The 21,192-nt window shown below is 32.3% G+C and overlaps 1 protein-coding gene and 1 long non-coding RNA gene across 2 annotated transcripts; one reads left to right on the top strand and one right to left on the bottom strand.

Moving 5' to 3' along the window:
- The first annotated feature begins 6,448 nt into the window (after nucleotides 1-6,448).
- LOC125596550 lies at nucleotides 6,449-7,109 on the top strand. The gene is made up of 2 exons (XR_007331128.1): nucleotides 6,449-6,554; nucleotides 6,663-7,109. It is a non-coding gene; the product is annotated as an uncharacterized LOC125596550 (long non-coding RNA).
- A 5,844-nt stretch (nucleotides 7,110-12,953) lies between these two features.
- LOC106403181 (GDSL esterase/lipase At4g18970-like) lies at nucleotides 12,954-14,634 on the bottom strand. The gene is made up of 5 exons (XM_013844020.3): nucleotides 14,322-14,634; nucleotides 14,098-14,222; nucleotides 13,777-14,022; nucleotides 13,423-13,678; nucleotides 12,954-13,334 (listed from the first exon to the last, which is right to left on the bottom strand). Exons 1-5 carry the CDS (start codon nucleotides 14,551-14,553, stop codon nucleotides 13,111-13,113), a joined length of 1,083 nt encoding a protein of 360 aa, XP_013699474.1. The 5' UTR covers nucleotides 14,554-14,634; the 3' UTR covers nucleotides 12,954-13,110.
- Nucleotides 14,635-21,192: the final 6,558 nt, after the last annotated feature.

A 21,192-nucleotide genomic window follows, 5' to 3' on the forward strand; every position in this document is an offset into this window, starting at 1 on the left:
AATAAAAGACACACACTGCACTTTGAAATCTGCAAATAACCAACGATTAGTCACAATGAAATGTGACGTCGCAATACCGTCTAAAACCTCGACCCTCAACCAAGTGAAAATCGTTGCATCTACCGGCCCCAAGTGAACCTTCACATAAGATAGCAAACGGCTAAGACATTGACAATTTTTACCGGTTTTGAATACCGGAAGAGTATCACCTCTTACAAAGAGGGACTGTGATGAAAAATATATCTCCCGTGAGAAGGAGGAAGTGGATGAAGATCTCTCTCGGCCCCGTCGAGAGGAATTTTTAAAAAACTTATCCAAAAAGGATAAGTTTAAAGAGCTGTTTATTTGGAGCTTTGGGAATCTCAGATTTGTAGATGATATTGTGCTTTGTCTCCCCATTGAAATAGATGGCTTTTGCAGACGCATGAAAATTGTAAGAGCATGCCAATAACTATTGAAGGAGATGCTTTTTCCCTTGTCTTGTGGAGACATCGTAAGGTGTCCATATGGCATTTGTGATGGGAGAAGGTTATGAAATTTAGGAACAGGAGCTTCCATCGCCTTTAGAGATTGACCATCATGAGATGAGCAACTAAAGTGCTCAAATCTTGTGACTTCTGAAGTAAAGCTATCGGGCATGGTGTCTCGCTCAAAGCTTGAAGGTGGAGAGCATGAGAATGATGAATCTGGCGGTGAAGACCGAACCACCTTTACACCGGCATAACAACAATGAGTTTGACAAGATTTGGCAGAACGGCAGAAACTATGGCCAAAGAGACACTCCGGACACCAATATTACCGTAGGCGATGGGACTTTGGGTCTTCCGACAGGGTTAGATTCGCCGCAGAGGATGAGGAATAGAGTTCAGAGCATACGAGGCTCGTAGATCTGACGAATGAACCTCGGAAGATAACGATACGGAAGCTTCGTTCACAACGAGGGAAGTTAGAGCATATCTTCCCCGTAGGGAGAAAGTTCATCGCCCAAGAGGACGAAGAGAGTGGTAGATCTGTACGCCGTACGTTCTTTGGAAAACGAGATAGAGCAGTACAAGCGCAAACTTCACAGGTCAGATCTGATACTAGTGCAGCCATGATGGACGAAGGTGGACTACATGTGAGAAACATAATCCAGAGGGTTTGGATACGGCATCGGCGAGAGCTTGCACATCCATTGACAAAGGAAGAACTCAAGAAACCCAAGTATAAGAGGCACACTTGGAGAAAATCAACAAAAGAAACAAAGAGGGAACTGTAACGGAGAAGCGGAGAGGATAGACGGCGACGCCGGCGAGAGCTGCCGGCGTCGGAATCCATGGCGTAAGCGGCTACCTCGAGTTTTGTGTCAGGGAGACTATAGTTTTTTTTACGTAATCAGAGTTTTGTTTCTCTTTTTTACTACTTTCAAGTTTTTTTAGAGGTTGGTATCGCGCGCATGCAATGCTAGGTTTGGCCTCTGTAAGATTTGTTGTGTTTGTTACAGAATCTTTGATCACGTCATCACACGGATGTTATTTATTCAAAGTAAAATTGTTTTTTAGACCAAAAATTTGATAACTATGTCATTTTAGGTTAATCTCATATATTTTATGTTTTATTAGTCTAAATATTTTCAAAATGGAAATATTGTCCTTAGTTTCAATTAAAAATTCGAAATTACAATTAATAAAAAAATGTTAAATATTAAAATATAATTTTTCACTAAAATAATTTTAAAAATATTAAAAATTCTCCAAAAAGGAAAATTGCCACATATACCACTTTCATAGTACCACTTTTCATGTTACACTAACCACTTTTACCTTCACTTTTAATGAAGAGTAAAAGACACTTATACCCATAGGATTAATAAATCTAGACTTAGAGTTTAGAGTTGAGGGGTGGATTAGGATTTTTGGAACGTAGAATTTAGGATTCAAATAAATATATAAATAAATATTTAAAAATATATATAATTTTTTTAAAAAAAATTGATTTTTTTTATAAAAAAGTTTGAATTGAAAAAGTATAATTTAAAAACATAATTTTTTTTTAATTTAAATAATGATTTATTATATATATAGAAAACAAGGAAATAAAAGTCCTTTTCCGGTTTAGATCAGGATCGACCGGTTCAGATCAAACGGTTTCCAAATCGATGTTTAATTTTTTAATTTAAAAATTGATTTTATAAATCGCGATTTTCTTTTTTTTTTTAAAAAAAAATCGATTTAATAAATATAAGGAAACTGAATATTTCCAAATATTCTCTTCCCATATTTATGGAACTGATTATCTTTATCCATATAATATGTATTCTACTATATGTAGAACACAGTAAACATGTTTGAAATCGATTTTTACTAGTTTTAAATTTATAGTAATGTGTAGATTTTGATTTCTACAGGTTTTAGATTTATAGTAATGTGTAGATTCCAGATTCTACAGATTTTAGAACGATAGGTTAAGCGTGGAATGTGTTTTCCAAATATTTTTAGATTACTATTATTTACGTAGATCACGTATTCTAAACATATTCAATGAAAAAAGTGGATTACATTTTCTACTGTGTAGAATGTCAATTCTACTTTTTGTAGAATAAAATATGAAATCACGATTTAAACATTTTTATAATTATAAAAAAAATATCAATAAGTTGATATAGGTATTTCATCAGTGGTTACTATTTTTTGAATTTTTTTTTGTTTGGAAAACTATTTATTTGATTTATTTTTGAAAATACTAAATGTATTAGAGAAAAAATGGTACAAAAAAATTAGCCTAATATGACATAGTTATTATTTTTTGGCCTAAAAAAATAAATTTCCCTTTATTTTATTTATCATTTACATTTATTAGTAGTAAAAGGTTGTGTTAGTTTCAGTTCTTGACTTCTGACAAAAAGGTTTATGTCATGATGAATTAATTTGGAAAGTACTTATAAATTCAAAATTGCATAGTACTACATTTGACCCCTTAATATTCGGCTTCACATTTGGACAATACCCATTGTAATTATTCCTCCTAATGAAAGCAAAATAAAAATTGACTTCATATTAGGTGTATATATACACCAAGAAAATACACAAAGAGACAAATAAATAAGGATATCTTTATATATAAAGTAAGCTTTGTATCCCTCCTAGAGTGTCCAGCTCGGATGCCATGTCACAAATTCGAGTTCCATAATCGTGACACGTGTCTATGAAGATGAAACTTACCGTTTCATTTAAACTAGGATAAGACCCGCGCCTTGCGCGGAATTAAGTTATTATTTTTATTATATTTTGGAGAATGAAACAATAGTTTAGCTTCATTTGGATTAGGGGTGTTCAATCCAGATATCGGGTTGGTTTCGATTTGGTTCGGTTTTTTCCGGTATTTTGGTTAGTAAAATATAACTACTATTCCAAATTCATATTTACTTTGACTTTAGTCTTTCACATACTTTTGAAAGAATTCAACTGGACAACTAAATTGATCAGCCAATCTTGTTGCTTTAAATCATTAGTGTATATATATATATATATATATATATATTATTTAATTTGAATATTTATTAAATAAAAATTCATATGCGTTATATTTTACGATCATTTGTAACTTATTATAACAAAAAAAAAAATCTATTGATCACAAAATTTTCAGAGTGAGAATCTTCAAATTTTTAATAATATATAGACGTTTTGAAAAATTCAAAATATAACATATAAGAAAAAATATAAATGTTTTTATTATATATTTAATGTGATTTTTTTAATATCTTTTAATAATATAAAATTAAAAAAAGAACTAAGATACCAAAATTGTTATCAAATATTTATTATTCATAATAATTAATTTTCATATATACGTTAATCATATTAGGTAATTTCGTAGCTTCTAATTAAGGAAAGTGCAAAAAAAATATTTGGTAGATTATTTATCAATTCGAATATTCGATAGTTAGTTTAATAAAAAATATAATTTAAGTTAAGATGGACCAACCTATTTTTTTAAGAATAATATATTTTATATAGTCATTTATTAAATTAGAATTTATAATCATACACTTCTATGATCATTCATATCGTTTTATAACTGAATATTTAAATCATCGATAACAAAATTTTCAATGTGAAATCTTTAATAAGTTTATAATTTATAAATGATTTGAAAATTCATTGAAAGTTTTAATATTAAAATATTTATGTAATCTTATGGTATATTGTTTAATATATATATATATATATATATGTTTTATTATTAAATAATATTTTTTACTCATATGGTTTTAAAATCATGTGTATCTTCTTATAATATTAAATAAAAGTTCATATTAATACAATTTTATGATCATTTGTAACTTATTATGACAAAAAAAATAATCTATTGATCACAAAATTTTAAGAGTGGTGATCTTCAAATTTCTAATAATTTATAGACGTTTTGAAAAATTCAAAATATAACATATAAAAAAATGTTTTTATTATATATTTAATGTGATTTTTAATATATTTTAATAATATAAAATTTTTAAAAAGAACTAAGATACAAAAATTGTTATCAAATATTTATTATTCATAATAATTAATTTTCACATATATGTTAATCATATTAGGTAATTTCGTAACTTTTATTTAAGGAAAGTGCAAAACATTTTTTGGTACGTTATTTATCAATTCGATAGTTAATTTAATAAAAAGTGTAATATAAGTTAAGATGGACCAACCTATTTTTCTAAGAATAGTATATTTTATATAGTTATTTATTAAATAAGAATTTATAATCATACGGTTCTATGATCATTCATATCATTTTATAACAAAATATTTAAATCATCGATAACAAAATTTTCAATCTGAAATCTTTAATAAGTTTATAATTTATAAATGTTCTTGAAAATTCATTGAAACTTTTAATATTAAAATATTTATGTAAGCCTATGGTATATAGTGTTTAATCTATATATATATATATTTATTTTATTATTAAATGATATTTTTTACTCATATGGTTTTAAAATCATGTGTATCTTCTGATAATAAAAATGTTAAACCATTGATCATTAATTTTTAACATAATAATTTTAATAGTTTTAGTCATTTATTGTCGTTTTTAATAATTCAAAATATAACATATACGAAAAAATCTAAATTTTACTTTTATAGCTAATTTGATTGTTTAATTTATTTTAATAATATAAAATTAAACAAAAAATGATGGAGGAGATATAAATTGTTATCAAATCTTTATTATTAAAATCATTAATTGTCATATATATATTAGTCATTTATGGTAATTCCGTAGGTTTGATTTAAGGAAAGAAAATAACATATCATATCATTATATCATATAGTTTGACCAACTTATGTATCTAACAACATATAAAAATCGAATGTGGACCTACTTATTTTTCAATTGAATGTAATTGACTACCTAATTGAGTGCCATCTATGCATTGGGGCCTATTTTAATTAATACAAAATTGAGGTTACATCTTTTCAAATGTTCCTCAATTAATATACAGGGGATGCATATGCAATTGATACGGGCTTTAGCTTTGGAAGTGGGCTCATAAAACAAAAATAATAGATATGACGTTCTCAACATTGTCTTCTCCGCTTGATCTAGGATTCTTTGTACCCTAAAACTAAGATTAGGTCAAACTCCAATGGAGGTTGTACGAGATTGTACGTCTCAAATAAAGATTGGTCTCCTTCATGACGTATCGTTCCCGATTCATGGCCTCTGTTACGTTATGTAATTAAGTGTTCATCGCTATTAACATCGTTCTTTACTCATTGGACCCACTCCACTCATGATTTATCATTCAATACTTCTCTTCTCCTTTACAGGCGGTTAAACTTCACCTAAAAAGTATGTCTTCTTCCTATAAACGTTATCCTCACCAATCCACAAAATTGCGACTCCGAGTCTCCGTCGTCTTCAGTTGACCAGAAGAAGCTTCAAGCTAAGCCTTTGAAATCAGCCGTTTGATGATTGGGTTGGGAGGTTGTTGGCTCTGGTTTCTTCAGACATGGTACAAACACTGTCTTAAATAGTGATTTAAAAGAGAAAGGTGTGGACTTTGTTGTTAAAACGAGTTTTGATTTTGGTATATTGATGTACCCAGATAAATGCTGGGTGGGTCTCGATTTGATGGGAGTAACTTACCAAGAGTGCAGCTCAGATCGTTTCTTTAGTTTATACTTTGTTTGGTTCAACAGTTTACTATCGCATATTAAGGTATGTGTGTATGGCTTTTACTCTGTGGTGAGATTGAGTATTTGTTTCAGTTATTCTGACTTTTCTATTTGTTTCAAAGCAGAATCCAGAAAGTTCTAGAATTGTTCGAGTGGTTTCATGTACTTCAATCACTGATCTCCTTACAAGGTCTGTAAGAAAATATATGTACATCAGATTGTTTATACCCTTTATTATTTTTGTTTGTTTGTGTAAATCTAAGCTGCTTTTTAAATTGGAATTAGTCTGTCTAGATTCACGAATACGAAGAAAGATGCAGTTTCTCACGCTTCGAAAGTAATCTTTCCATCATTAAACTATTGGAGGAAGAATCTTCAAAGGCACTATGGGTAAGTGTCATAATTTAACAAGGCCTTGAAGTTTCTCATTTTAGCAAACGTTAGTTCTGATCATGTCATTGCTATAATCCCCATTTTGATTGGTATTGGACTGTGCAGGAAAGCATTGTCCATCTGCTGAGTACAATCCATCAAATTTCCAGCCTGAGTCATGTGAACATGATTTTCAAATTTATTTGAATAATAGCCATCACAGCAAATATCGAGATAGGAGGAGTTGCCGGAGACATTTTTAGGATCTCAAAGTAGATACTGCCATCAGCACTATCAGTAAGTGCTCTGAAAATATAAACCAGTAAGTTCCTTTCCAAGTTGAATTCTGTTAAGGCTTCTTAATTAGATGGTTTTTGTTGCAAATAACAAAGACACATGTGTGTTTGATCTTGATATGTGATTGCATGCATCTGTTTTAAATTTCCAATCGGTGTATGGCAATAGATTTCATGCGGTACATCTGAATGGTCATTGAACTTTGTTATTATATGATGATTAAATGTCCTTTTGTTAATGAAAATCAAGTTCTTAATATAGTATTAGAAATTATATTATTATTATTATTTCTGCTTTTTGTTTCATACATGGTTTTTTTAGATTCTGGTAATATAATCTTTATGAGTTCGTCTCTTTACATGTCTTAAACTGTGGTAGAAGAAAGAAAGAACAATTATACTGAAACAAGACGAACTAAGTGACCTTCGTATCAAAACCATTTTAGCATGAATGAATTCCCACTATAGTAAACAGTTAATGTTATATACATATTTCATGGAAAGTAGGAGGTTGGATAACCGAGATGTGAGTAGAGGGTTTATGAAAAAAAACAAAAGACAAAAGGTGCGACTATAAGCTATTAGCTAGGTAATACTTAATTAACATACTTGAGCACACTTGAGTAAGCATAAAATCAAACGTATGATAAAGCTTTTCTCTTCTAGGTTGAGGACAATACACGTAAAATATAAAAACAAGAAGCATTTGTAATCGATGGATGATGTACAATGATCATGCAAGCCTATTTCGAAAAAACTTTAGTTACATATCATGTATTAGCATGTGAAATCCAAATAAAACTATAATATAGATTTCTAACCGCAATACAATATTTGTTATACTTTGTTAATAATTATTTTGATCACCAACCCATTCTGAGAAAATGACAGTATTATGTAAATACGATTATGAACATTATTCAAACAAATTGTATATAGATAGCAAATACATCAACGGAGATGGATGATGAAGAGGAAGAAAAAAACAAAAGATAAATGTTCTAATATCCTTAAACATTATAAATTTAACGGTTTTAAAGCTAAAATAAAATTTAAATGGATTGTGCATAAAATTTATTTTAATTAAAATTAAATAAGTACGATAAAAATATTCAGATTAAACTAAGCTTATATCATTTTATATGTTTTTTTATCACGTGATATATAATTTACATTAATAAAAATAACTTATTTTGAGTAGTAAAAGATTCAAATCTAATAGACCAAAAATATTTAATTTCTTAAAAAAAAATCTTTTTTAAAAAAAATTGTCTAATGATTTATATTTTAATAATAAATGTTAATATATACATAATATTGAAATAAATTAAAATGATAGAATTAAAAATAAATATTATGGAAATACCCCGGCCGTAGCAAGACGATCTCTGATCTGATTTTTTTTAAAAAAAATATTTACTAAACCACTTTCATCACAGGAACAACAACCAATCTGAAATTCAACCCTTCTGAGCTTATACGAAGCCATTGTTTTCGGAAATACAAATAATAATAGTTTGAAACTCTTGACTCCGTTTTTATTTTAAATTTCTGTCAACATATGACTCTAACTTATTTACAGTTCTACATTTCCCATTCTGATGAAAAACATCCTATTAAACTGACCCTATTAGTTAAATAAATGGCTTCAAATACAGAGTCCCTAATATATATTTACTACCTTATTTACACAGCAAATAAAATAATTATATTTCAAATAAGTCGACACAACTGGTGCATAACATAACCTCATAAAATATAATCCATACAACAAAAACTAATCAAGCATACTTTTTTTTTTGTAACAACTTAATTTTATTACTCTTCAAACTGCTTGATTACAACGAGTAGAAGGAATTAACCATCCTCTTTGATTGGAAACATAAACTACAACAATGTAAACTAAAGAAGATAATTCTTCAAATAAAGATGACAGCGAATTCGAGACGAAGCTTGAATGCGTCGGGGTAACCTTCACGACAAAGTCGGACAGCATAGAAATAGTCACATATAGTGACTTTGAAGACCAGCTCTCATAGACGAGGAAGCTGAAACCGAAACTCAACAACGAGTTCGGGAATTCCTCTCCTTTCATAGAAAGGAGAGGAAGGAGGTATGATGATGACAGAGACCAACCCGGTGAACCCACCGGTAAACTATTCTTCGTAAAAGAGAAATATGGCATTAAGCTCAAGATAAAGGCCCCAGTGAACCCACCGGAAATCCTTTGCATCTTTGCCACACTTAACAAATCATCAAACACGGGTTTAAGATTTGGTGGGCCAGCAAGATGAATAACAGATTCACAGATCTTACAGGGCCAGGCCCAGAAGATTAACATTCTCGGCTTTGAACTGAACGCCTGCTTGATCGGGAGACTTGAAAGCTTAGGGTTCTTGCCGGAGTTGAAGGGGCAGTCGCCGGTTATGAAGCATGGCGTGTCAGATGATGGTAAGTTATTCTCCCCGGAGTCGACAAGACTCACAACACCATCTATCGAAGATGGAGCAGAACTGTCGTCAGCGCGTCGGACCTCGCCGTATCCATAGTAGAGTCTTTCAAAACGGGACCTTGTCGGGATGGAGGTGGTGGTTGTGAATCGAGGTGAGCTTGTCCATATCAACCAAAATGCTTCCAGATCTGAACGGCGGGTCAAGCGTGGAGCCCCACAGACAGCAGACGTTCGGTCACCTGAAACTAAAGGCGAAAGGAGGACTTGCGGTGGAAGGGAGGAAGAGATCCGTCGAAAATCTTCGGTTGAGAGTCTCTGAGTTACGTTGATGAAGACAAGGCTCGTAGATCTGCACGAGACAAGCGAGGAGCCAAGGTAGAGGCTGCAGCGAGGGGAGGAAACGCTTGGACGAGATGTAGACCGGGAACCCCCGGAGGAACAAACAATTCCGGTGGTATCCAAACCGCCAGAGAATGCCATACGAGTCATCTCAAAGGAGGGAGGAACCGAGAACGGAAAAGACAACACAAAAACTCCAAAAGAACTTAGGTAGACAGAGACCAGAGTGAAGAGAAGCATGGGAGGAAGGAAACAGAGGAGACACCGGCGAGAAGATGCGCCGCCGGCGCCGTGAAACGGTGACCAAAAGGGTTTCTCGATAATTGTGCCTGAGAGGTTTATTGTCTCCACTATCTTCTTTTTTTTTAGTTTCTTACCGTAAACTAATCAAGCATACTTATAACTAAAATAATAGTAATATTAAAAAAAATAGATTGCATATTTTTTTTATAATATGCAATCTATTACAGCTATTTAGATCACATTTTGAATAGTTATTTAGTTTAATATAATAATATTTTATTGTTAACTATATTCCGTACGCTTTTGTATTATTTTGTATTACGTTATAAATATCTAAACATCAATCACAAAATTTCGGTGAGAATTTAATAGCTTATTAATTTATAGTCATTTTTCAAGTTCAACACATAATATACTGAGTACAGAAAAAAACATAAAAATCACTAAGATTTGATCATTATATATTATTTCTTTCAGCCAAATGCTTTATTGGGTTTAAAATATAATTTTATATATATTATTTATTTTAGCTTATATTTTACTCTTTCTTAATTGGGTACTTATGCTGTGGTTATGGAAGTTGTTATTATATAATAACTTATGAGTTGCATCTAATATCCAGAAATATTGTGTAATTATTGATTCAGATGTATATATTAGCACACTCACACCTAAGAAGAAGATGAACTCTGCACTGTACGCATTAACAATATTGTAAGCAAAGAGAATTCAATGAATTGCCGTACAACCATATCTTTCACCACCAGTGCATCGTTGACTGGTTTATATCAAATTTAAGCTGTCCAACATGTCAAGATACGGTACTTTAATATTAGTATTTCCGGTTTACACAACTAATAATTAACCGACCTAATAATAAATTTTACTCATAAATGCTTACTTAATATATAATTACAAGTTTGTCTATTTCCTCACTATTAATACTCTTTAAATTCATCCAACTCCAGAAAATTTCTAAAAATGATGTGATGGCACCATGAAAAAAAATACTTATCAATACGCCATGGTATATTTAGTCATCAAATACAATAACATATACAGAATTTAACTAATATGTATATTTTAAAATATAACAATTTATATTAAATATTTACTCTAATTATTTACATAATTTTTAAAATAGCATCCCGCCCGTAGGGTCCTAGTGCTTAATATGTTTCATATGTCTAAGAAGTAAAAGATTAATGATCACTGATTCAATAAATCTGGTACAGATACATTTATGCAATTTATGTTTGGTGTAGATACATTTATGCATTTTCTGTTTCTTGTTTTTAATCCACTTTTTTCATTTAATCTAACACCGGAACTGCGGCAGAAATTAACGCACAGGTAACTTAAGACTACACATACGAAGTCCCCACCCCTAACTTAACTATTTGATATATTAATACTTTTGAAAACTTAATTAGGCGATTGATGGGTGAGACAATAGGGTCAATGTCCCCCAAAGAGCTTAGGAATTTAGAAGGCAGGTTAGACAGAAGTATTAATCGAATCCGATCCAAGAAGGTAATTTTATTTAGTAAATGTTCTCCGAAATCAAACTGTTTCCTACAAAATTATTTATTTATATATTCATGTTTGCTAAATTTATAAATTATTCTTTAAAATGTTTTTGCAGAATGAACTCTTATTCGCTGAAATTGACTACATGCAGAAGCGAGTAAGGCACATCTTATTATTTCCATTGTTAATCTGTATATATATGATAATTTGGCTCATTTCATTTGTAATGAAAGTCTATGCAGGAAGTTGATATGCATAGTGAGAACCAGCTTCGTCGTGCTAAGGTAGATTCAGACTGTGTTGATTTGTTTTAACGTCCTAACGATTCGTTTCTACATATATAACACCAAATTTTTAAAAAAAAATAATGAAATACTAAACAAATATCTATGATATATTTGGTATATAGATAGCTGAAAATGAGAGGAACAATCCAAGTATGAATCTTATGCCAGGAGGATACGAACAGACTATGCAGCCGCCTCAAACGCAATCTCAACCGTTTGATTCACGGAACTATTTCCAAGTCGCTGCATTGCAACTTAACAATCACCATTACTCATCCGCAGGTCGCGAAGACCAAACCGCTCTTCAGTTAGTGTAAGAAAACAAATATTGGTGTTGGATGATCAAAGCCACTCTTCAGCATTGATTTGATCAAAAATTAACTCCGTATCATTTTTTCTGCAGGTAATATTGAGTGGAAGCCTTAAGGGACGAGGAGTGAATAAGAACCAGGGATTGGGCTAAGGAATGAGCAATATAAAGCTAATGCAGTGTCATATATAAATGTGTAATATCTATATTTATATTTCACGAGTGTTGTGTCAGTGATTTCTGTACTTGTTTAGATTGCTTATGGCGGTGTGAAATTCTATCATAAAGACATATTATTAATGTGTATAAGTGTATTTTTAGTTCAAATGTTTACTTTACCAATTCATGCCCTTGTTTTTTTACATGATGGCTCCATATCTACTCTTAAAACCAGCAAATAGTGCTCATTGTCAAGCCTATTTTCCATGCCTTCCTTTACAAGATTTGGAGGGAATGCAACATCTGCCTCCATTGCTAGGAATCTCAACCAGGAGCTGTACTTAGTGATGGTCCATCTATTCTAACTTTTCTGTATTAATTCTCTTGTTTCTTAGAAACCTTTTGAAAACATTTAGTGTCTTATCATTCAACTAGTATACCCTTTACACTTAAATTTTGTACATTTAAAGCGTAACTGAACTAAAAGTTTTAATATTTAACCAAAAATATCATCAAATTACCGTTCCACTCTGGTTTTCAATTCCATTTCAACTTATGTGTAGCTTGAATTTATGGGTCATATATTAGCTTTTAAACATCAAAACACTGGGCTAGGCCCGTTTTCCTCTCATGCGTTTCAAAACAAGAATATTCAAAAGGAAGTTATCATTTTCAACACGTAAATGTGTATTATGACAGAACAACATCCAGTGAAAAGTTAAGTTGGTGCTTGGTTCTTCATAGATCTATGCTAACAAAGATCGTCAAAACATCCCAAATTTTTAATCATACATAAAAAAAAAGAAAAGAAAATTCATGTCATTATATAGAACAATGATACATTAGCTCCACAACACAAACAATTCTTCTGCAACAACAAAAACAAGTATCAAACACAAGCAAAAGATTACATATCTCTCTCTTTCTCTCTTTGTCTGTGTGGAGGAAATTTCATGAGCTAGAGCAAAGCAAGCTGCTGGATATCATAAGGGTGAGCATCAGATGGAGATTCTCTCCTAAAAGATCGACTACCGATCACGATATTCGCTGCTTCTCCCGGATGAAACGCATCCCAGAACACAAACTCATCCCTGTTCAGACATGGAGCTTGACCTGGAAGACAAGTTATCTGTCCATTGTTCCTCCCAACTCCACAACAACCCGCGTTTGTCACCCTAAACCCTGAAACCATTAATGTAAACTAATCAAGAAAATGTTCCAGGCAAATACAAATCCCATCGTGTTACGGTTTAAGAGGTGAGATACTTACCATAGCGAGAAGGATTAGCTACCATGTCTTGGAAGATACCATAAGCATTGATGTAAGTGAACTTAGCATCTGGAGTGTTTTGGTTGAAATGGTCCACCAGAGACACCAGCTTGCTGTTAAAGATCCTGTTTGCTGAGTTGATCCTTTCGTCACAAGTCGTCCCGTCTCTGCTGTTCTGCGCCAGCTCGTTAGGGCTACATCCTATTGCGCCGATACCAATTAGCGCAAACTTCCTCGCTCCATTGTTATACAATATCTACTCCAAACCAAACAAAAAAAAAAAACAGAGGAAACAGAAACATTAGACACAAAAACAGAGGAAACAGAGGATATAGCACGAGTAAATGAACGGACCCTGAGTTGCTCAGTGTAGCGGTTGATAAGGTCGTTGGCAAAGGAATCTGGAGAGTACTGGTTCCCGGTGGAGTAATAGAGAGGCATAAAGTAGTTATTGAGATAGTCGTTACTTCCCAAACCAATCGAGTAGATGCATTTACTTAGGTAATTAGCAGCTTGGTTCTCGTCTCCGAGAATGTCCACCACTTGCGACACAGTGTTCACGTGATTAGCTACTTGCCCTGCAAACGTTATTCTAGCTCCCTGAAACCAAACAATGGAAACACAGTTATGCTTCCTAGTCAAGAAACCTAAACCTAAGTGATATGAATGACTTACCAGCTGACGGCCGGTTTCTTCTCGAACTCCCGCAGCTGCAGAAGCGTAGTTTACTCCTCCTAGGATGTCTTCTCCGCTTGCTTGAGAATATGGTGTAATGTAGTCATCGAAACCAAGAAGCTCAGCTTTTCAACGAAAACAGAACAAGTTAGTTTTGTTTGTTCAGTTACATGTTTTGGAGAGAAAAAAAAAAAAAAAAAACAAGGGTGTTGTTATAAGATTACTGATGACATCGACGGTTGTTTTTCCATTACAGAATCTGCCGGTTGGACCAAACTGGAAGTCGATACCGTAAGGGAAGTAGTCAGCTCTTGCTAAGGATTGAAGCTGATTGTTGTTTCCACTGTCAACCAAAGAATCACCAAATATGAAGTAACACGGTGCCATTGGTTCACCTCTAGCTACGTTCAAGATCATAGCTACCATCATCATAATCATTACACAAACTCTAGCCATCTCTCTGGAAAAAACCTTATCCGGTAAGAGAGAGAGTGCGTGACGAAGTGGAGAGAGACTGGTTTGAGAACGTGAAGAATGTAAATAGGTGTATATAATAGAGGTCAGAAGAATATGGAGGGAATTACAAAAGAACAAAAAAAAAGAAGAAGTTTTGAGCCTTTGAGGGTTGATGAAGCATTTAATGTCACGCGGTGATAATGTTTGTGTAGATATGTAAAGTAACTCTATAAATATGGATCTAGAAACAGAAAGAGTGTAGCGGAGTTATTAATATTCTGAGTACTCAGGGGCCAACTTGTATGTAATGTGATAAGTCTGTTATTACACTTTGCCAGAAAAAATTAAGAACTTTATCTTAAGAGGTAACCACATGTTTCAATCATTATTGGATTGTTGATGGGTTATTTAAAGTATTAGGAAGTTGATATTTGAAACCAAGATTGAGATGGTGACAATGACTTTTTTTTTTTTTTTTGCTAAAATTTGGTGCAATGGTGACAATGACTTGCTCTTTTGTTTAGCTTGTTTTGCTATGGATGGCAAATTGTAATCAAATCATGAGATGGGAGTGAGGGCCACTTGCATAATCTTGATCATGTATCCTGTGTCCTGGGATTGTGGCTATCTAACGGTTAAGACTTATCATGGTTGGGTTTGAGGGTGAGGTATGGATGTATGTATTAATTGAGGTAGATGGAAGAAACATTAAATGGGAAGAGGAAGAGACACTATGTCATGAAGATGATCATCATGATGTATAAAATATGGTAGTTGAAGTTCATAAATTCGTTGTCTTTGTTCATGCTTCTTGTTCAGTGATAAAGAAACAAAGTAATCACTTTGGGACACAGATTCAAGTTTACTGTACTTAGTAGCCACCAAAAGAATTAACAAAGACGAAATTAGAATAGGGTTGGTAAATAATGAAGATAGAATGGAGAATTTAAAGAATGATAAATGAAGTTGTTGTTATAATGTGACTTTGAAGTTTTGAAGTCAGTGATTCATAAATTTGAAGCATGATCTTGTGGGGTTTTGTGACAGGGTAAGTTAGTTAAGCAGCCACTCTGGATTCTTTACCAAAATAAAGAAACCATTCAAAAAAAAAAAGATAAGAACAGAAGAAACGATCATGTCTACACCAACCACAGGCAAGTATTTATGAACACTACAAAGCATGAGTGTCATTTAACACTGACAATTCATTTGTTTTATCAAGAAAAAGGATAAGTTTATTAATGTAGATTCTTTCTAGCATCTTCTTGGTGAATTAACAGTTTAGATATCACAATCAGGATTTAAGAGCTTTGGGGTAATGTTTTTCACTAGACTACTCAACTCGTGACACCATCGATAGCAACACTTGCACTTGAGGCATAGGTAGTCATTTTGCTTACTTGAATCACACGATGCCATTGGCTTGTCTTCAAAGCTCCATAAACAGCCTCTTTTTTATATGGCAATCCAGAGAGCTGCCAGTTGAGAGTTGTAAATCATCATGAAATGCTTTATTACCGTTCTATGATGTGCTTTCTTCCCTCACTTTCTTTATCTCCTTCCTACAATAAACAAACAAAAAAACTTACTAACTAATCAATCAAGACAAGAAAACAGAAACAGTTACTCAAGAGACAATTTGGAACCAGACTTTAGTCAAAACTACAAACATTCACTTGTTTAATACAAAACAGCAAATCTACTATTCACAGTGGATCCATGACTTCCGTTAACCTTCCTGTCGTGCTCTTCTGAGAACTTGAAAAACAAAGTCCACCATTGTGACATGTTGTGTTTCATCTCAAACGAAGCAAGTTTTAAAGCCAAAGAGACACTAAAACAGAACAACAGTAACTACAAATACTTTTTTTTTTGCCTTTGCCCTGATGCAAAAACCAAACCTTTTCGCCTTCAGACAACTTGTAAGTTCGAGCAATGAAAAGTTACATAGCGCCATCACTGTTCTGATTGAAGATTTCTTTTATAAAAATGGAACGACGCAAATCGATTCAGGGTTCATAGATTCGAATTCCAGTTATGGGTGATGATCAGAGAGAATAAGATATTTTGGTAAGCCGAGGCAAATCGGTTTATTTAATTACTAAACCGACCAAGAACCGAAGCAATTTGGTTAAAATTTTAAGTCAACCTAATGATTAGAATGTATATATTGGGCTTTTAAATTAAAGATGGGCCTCATATGAACCATTTTTAAGCATTGCTTATTGCTTGCTAATTATTTATGACTGAAGATTTTTTGACTCTGATGCAGCGGTTGGAGTTCCTCGGTCACTCGGTGTTCTATTATCTAGCACATATGATCTATACATAACATATTATATTTTAGTCATCTATTAGTTTTACTTGAATTGATCATTCCAAAATTTAGTTCTGCAGTATTGGATTTCACCTTTTTAGAGTATGTTATATATCCGTGATATTTATTGCATTGATTAGGACGATTTGAGGTGTTTCTTTTTATTACCTGATGACTATCGTCTAAGACAGAAAATCGAACAATGTTCATTGTATCTCTGTGAACCTGAAACTAGGAGGCTGATTATACCATTAAAAAAATGTAGATCATCTCTTTCAAAGAAGGTTAGACCTAGGAATAGAATAGTGAATCAGCTATTACTATTTCACGGTATGGCACATGGATTTCCAATTTACCATGATATTAACAGATTCTAGCAAGACCCAAAAAAAAGAAGTATTCTCTATTAAGAAAAAAAGAACTCCAGGGAAAATTAACATCAACGTCCATGTGATTAAGAAAGTTCCATACAAATTGATATTCCCTCCGTTTCATATTAAGTGTTGTTCTAGAGAAAATTTTTCGTTGCAAAATAAGTGTCGTTTTAGTATTTCGATACAGAATTTATTAACTTTATTCTGCAGTTTATTTTTCTATAAGTTGAAATAGAAGTAAGTGTATGGGTAATAACATTTTTATATGGAAAGCATGCAAAATTAATTGATTTCTTAATTTGTGTGCAAAAATCTCAAATGACATTTATAATGAAACAGATGAAGTATATAACTAATTAAAAAATGAACGCCTTGTCTCTATCTCCACTTCTCCCCAGTTAAGTTGTATTAATATCATCTGAATCCATTTGAAATTAATCAAGGCACAATCTATGAGTCATGCATGATATGACTATAAACATATGACATATGAAAAAGAGAAGAAAAATGCATCTAATGCACCGGATTGCATGCATATACATTTATTTGAAATTAATTAAGGGATATAATTATTGTATCACTAATGCACTGAATCCCATAAAAACTCTAACCAAGAAATAGCAGTTTTTTGGCTTTTTTTTTCCTCGAACTATTACTTTCACTTTTTTTTGCTAAACAGAAATAGCACAATTTTTAAATAACACAATGTATAGTGGAAATGATAGCTTTTTTTTTTTGAAACACAGATGGAAATGATAGCATAAATATGAAACAATAGTAAAATGAAAATGACATTACGTACATAGTGTTAAACAACTGTTTCACCTTTTTACCAAAGAAAACAATGGCTTCACTTTCGAAATATAAAGTACGAATGTTGTTTATGTTTTTTTCTTAATATTAGCAACACCAAGATCACGAGGCAGGATACGTAAAACTAGCAAAATAATTATTTGAGTTTGTATGTATTTGGAATGGTTTCAAATTATGAGTATCCAACATCTGAAATTATCAAAAAAAAAAAAAAAAAAAAAAAAACATCTGAAATTATCGAAGGGACCACTAGGAGTAGGAACCACACTTGTCCAAAATTATTCTAAGTTTTTTCAAGTCATTGTCTTTATGATGAGATTATATGCATCTATCAAATGCCCCAATTCGTCCAGTGTCCAATTCACTCGACTCTATCTGTCTACCTTTTTGTACATTTTCATCGTCTCTTTTCATTTTTAAGATGTATAGTAGGATAAGCACAAAATTTGATATCACCGAATTGTTCCAACATTAAATCATATAATAAATAATGGTGTGTGCAATGATGCTTTTACGTACCGCGTTTGTTTTGTTGTGAAGACGTATTTCAATTACATCCAATGCCACAATGCACTTGCAAGATAATTTTTCATGGATCTACAGAGAGATTATACATATTTGTCTTTAATGAGAATAAAATGAGATTTTTCTTAGACAAGAAGAAAGAAAAATGTGTTTCTTTATTATTGTTTAGTATACATTTTAATATTTTATTTATTGTTATTTTTAAATTAAAAATACATATAGCAAATTTTGTTGATATAATAAATTATATTTTTTTATTCTCTATAATTTGATATCCACTTTGATATATATTTTTGTTATATTTTAAAATCTATACTTGTACACGTATTCAATGATTGTGTTATGGATGAGTGATCTGTGGATGTTTGAAAAACATGGATAACTACATGTAGAATATAAGCATAGAACAACACATGTGGATGGGTGTGGGAAATAAGTGTGGACGTGTAAACATGGACGGCTATTTGTGGACGAGTAAAATTATGATGAAAATTCAAAATTCAGCATACTATATATCTCATGGTGGAGGACTGTGACGAGATCGAACCACCGCAGCTTCACCAAGCTCATCCACGGCGATGTTGAGCTCGGAATCCATGGTGTGGCTCACCGGGAAGAGGAGCTGACTCGTTTTGACCGGGAGTTTTGGAGGAGGAGATGACTCGTTTTAACTTTTTGGTTTGTTTAGCTTTGTTTTCATCACTCAAGCTTGTTTTTTTTCTCGTACATTGTAGTTATTGGTTTGAAGTTATTAATTTGTTCATCCTTGAAATTGTGGACACATTGGCATTCATATCACAATCTTTCAATATGTTACATTTTTATATCTATGTTTAGTGTTTGAGTTAGTACTCTATCCACCATATCAAGCTTCAATTCCCTATACACAAATTTAAGAGATCTCTCTTGTTCTAACTCATGGTTATGTTAGCGTTTATATCCACAACATAATCAAAATCTTCTCGTCCTCGTCCACAGACAAACATTGTTGTTGGAGTTGTGTCTTTAAGTTCAACTATTGTGGAGCTTGATCTGATAAAGCTTCTCGAATTTTCACACTCATCTCCGTCCACGCATCACCCGTTCACGTATCATCCATCCACGCATCACCCGTCCACGTAGCATCCGTCCACGCATCGAATGTCTATTAAGGACAAAGTTGTCCACAGTTTATTGCTGGCCCACAACAAAGTGTTTTACACGGAGAAAGTGACTCTGAGTGTAAAAAAAGGTCAAAAAGTGGTCTAGAGAGTAATCAACTCAAAATGTAAATACAAAACTACTATACATCTTAAAACGAAGTGTTTTGTTTTGTTGTGAACACGTAAAAGACACCACTAGTCATATAAATATCTATACTACAAAAATACAAAAAGGAGCATATAACAATAACTTGTGTCATCCTAATTTGAAGTATTGTTTTCTGAACAAAGAAAAAGCTTTTTAATCATTCGAGATTTCAAAACTATTACCTAACTAAAGCCTGGTAATTTGTCATCCTAATTTGAGTATTGTTTTCTGAACAAAGAAAAAGCTTTTTAATCATTCGAGATTTCAAAACTATTACCTAACTAAAGCCTGGTAATTTGTATACTTCTGAATTACCACTTAAATACATTTTTTGTTTACTTAAAGTTTGATATACTTCCCATTCAATATTTCAATTTTTGGTTTGTTTTGTTTGCTTTGCACTAAATGCATTTATTTGGTTTGTTTTGTTTCACACCTATCATTCTCTAATTTTAGTTTTGTAAGATTTAACACCTATATAATCAAAATCACAAAAGAAAATTTTGCCTCAATCATCAAAGGTTCTAACTCTGATGGTTTGATGGAATCAATCATTTTCAGTAACCCTTTTTGTTATATGTAATACTCAAGGCATGTCTTGCTCACTAATAATTGTGTCTCAATTAATAAAATCTTGCTTTTGCGACAACTTCACGGATAAATTTGTTTTGTCAAGAAAATATAACTAAATATAGCATTAATAAATTTTAAATTTTCCTTGGAATCACTCAACCAAACCCAGAGAAATATCAAAGAAGTTTTATTATATTTCAAGAAATTCCTCAATATTTTACTTTTTAATAACTTTACTTGTTATTTTTAATTTATTGAGTTATTTTGTTATATGATTGAAAGATTAACTTCATTACAACTTCATTCCGTACTAACTTAATAGTTTGTATAGCGCGTAAATAATTATTATACACACAGTTTGTTTCCTTTAGAATCAACATTAATATGCAGTTTTAAGTTTTTAACAATTTAGAAGATGACTTTTTAAGCCATATTTGATATTTTCCCTTTTCTTCTCCGAAAGCAACAAATTATTGGCAACAAACGCCGCCAAGTAATCGCCAAAGACCAGTTCTGGATAATTCGGACACGGCACCGTGTGGTACAAGTTAGCGCACGAGTGGAAGGGAATATCATAGCGTTGAGCGAGTAACCGCGTAGCCACGAAACGCGCTGGACTTGCTTTCAGTAGCGTTACACCTACTCGGCTTCGCAATCATTGAAATTTCGTAGTAAGTGTAAATATATTTTTTTTTCCTGAAGATGTAAATAAACTTAATTTAATAATCATCAGTACATGAGTTAATT

The sequence above is a fragment of the Brassica napus genome, unplaced genomic scaffold (genome assembly GCF_020379485.1).
Source record: "Brassica napus cultivar Da-Ae unplaced genomic scaffold, Da-Ae ScsIHWf_1230;HRSCAF=1757, whole genome shotgun sequence".
NCBI lineage: Eukaryota > Viridiplantae > Streptophyta > Magnoliopsida > Brassicales > Brassicaceae > Brassica > Brassica napus.

Coding starts and splice junctions, on each gene's coding strand:
- LOC106403181 (XM_013844020.3), bottom strand. CDS start 14,553: ATGGCTAGAGTTTGTGTAATGATTATGATGATGGTAGCTATGATCTTG. Junction 14,023..14,097: donor AAGAAACCGGCCGTCAGCTG/GTAAGTCATTCA, acceptor GTTTGGTTTCAG/GGAGCTAGAATAACGTTTGC. Junction 13,335..13,422: donor AGCTAATCCTTCTCGCTATG/GTAAGTATCTCA, acceptor TAATGGTTTCAG/GGTTTAGGGTGACAAACGCG.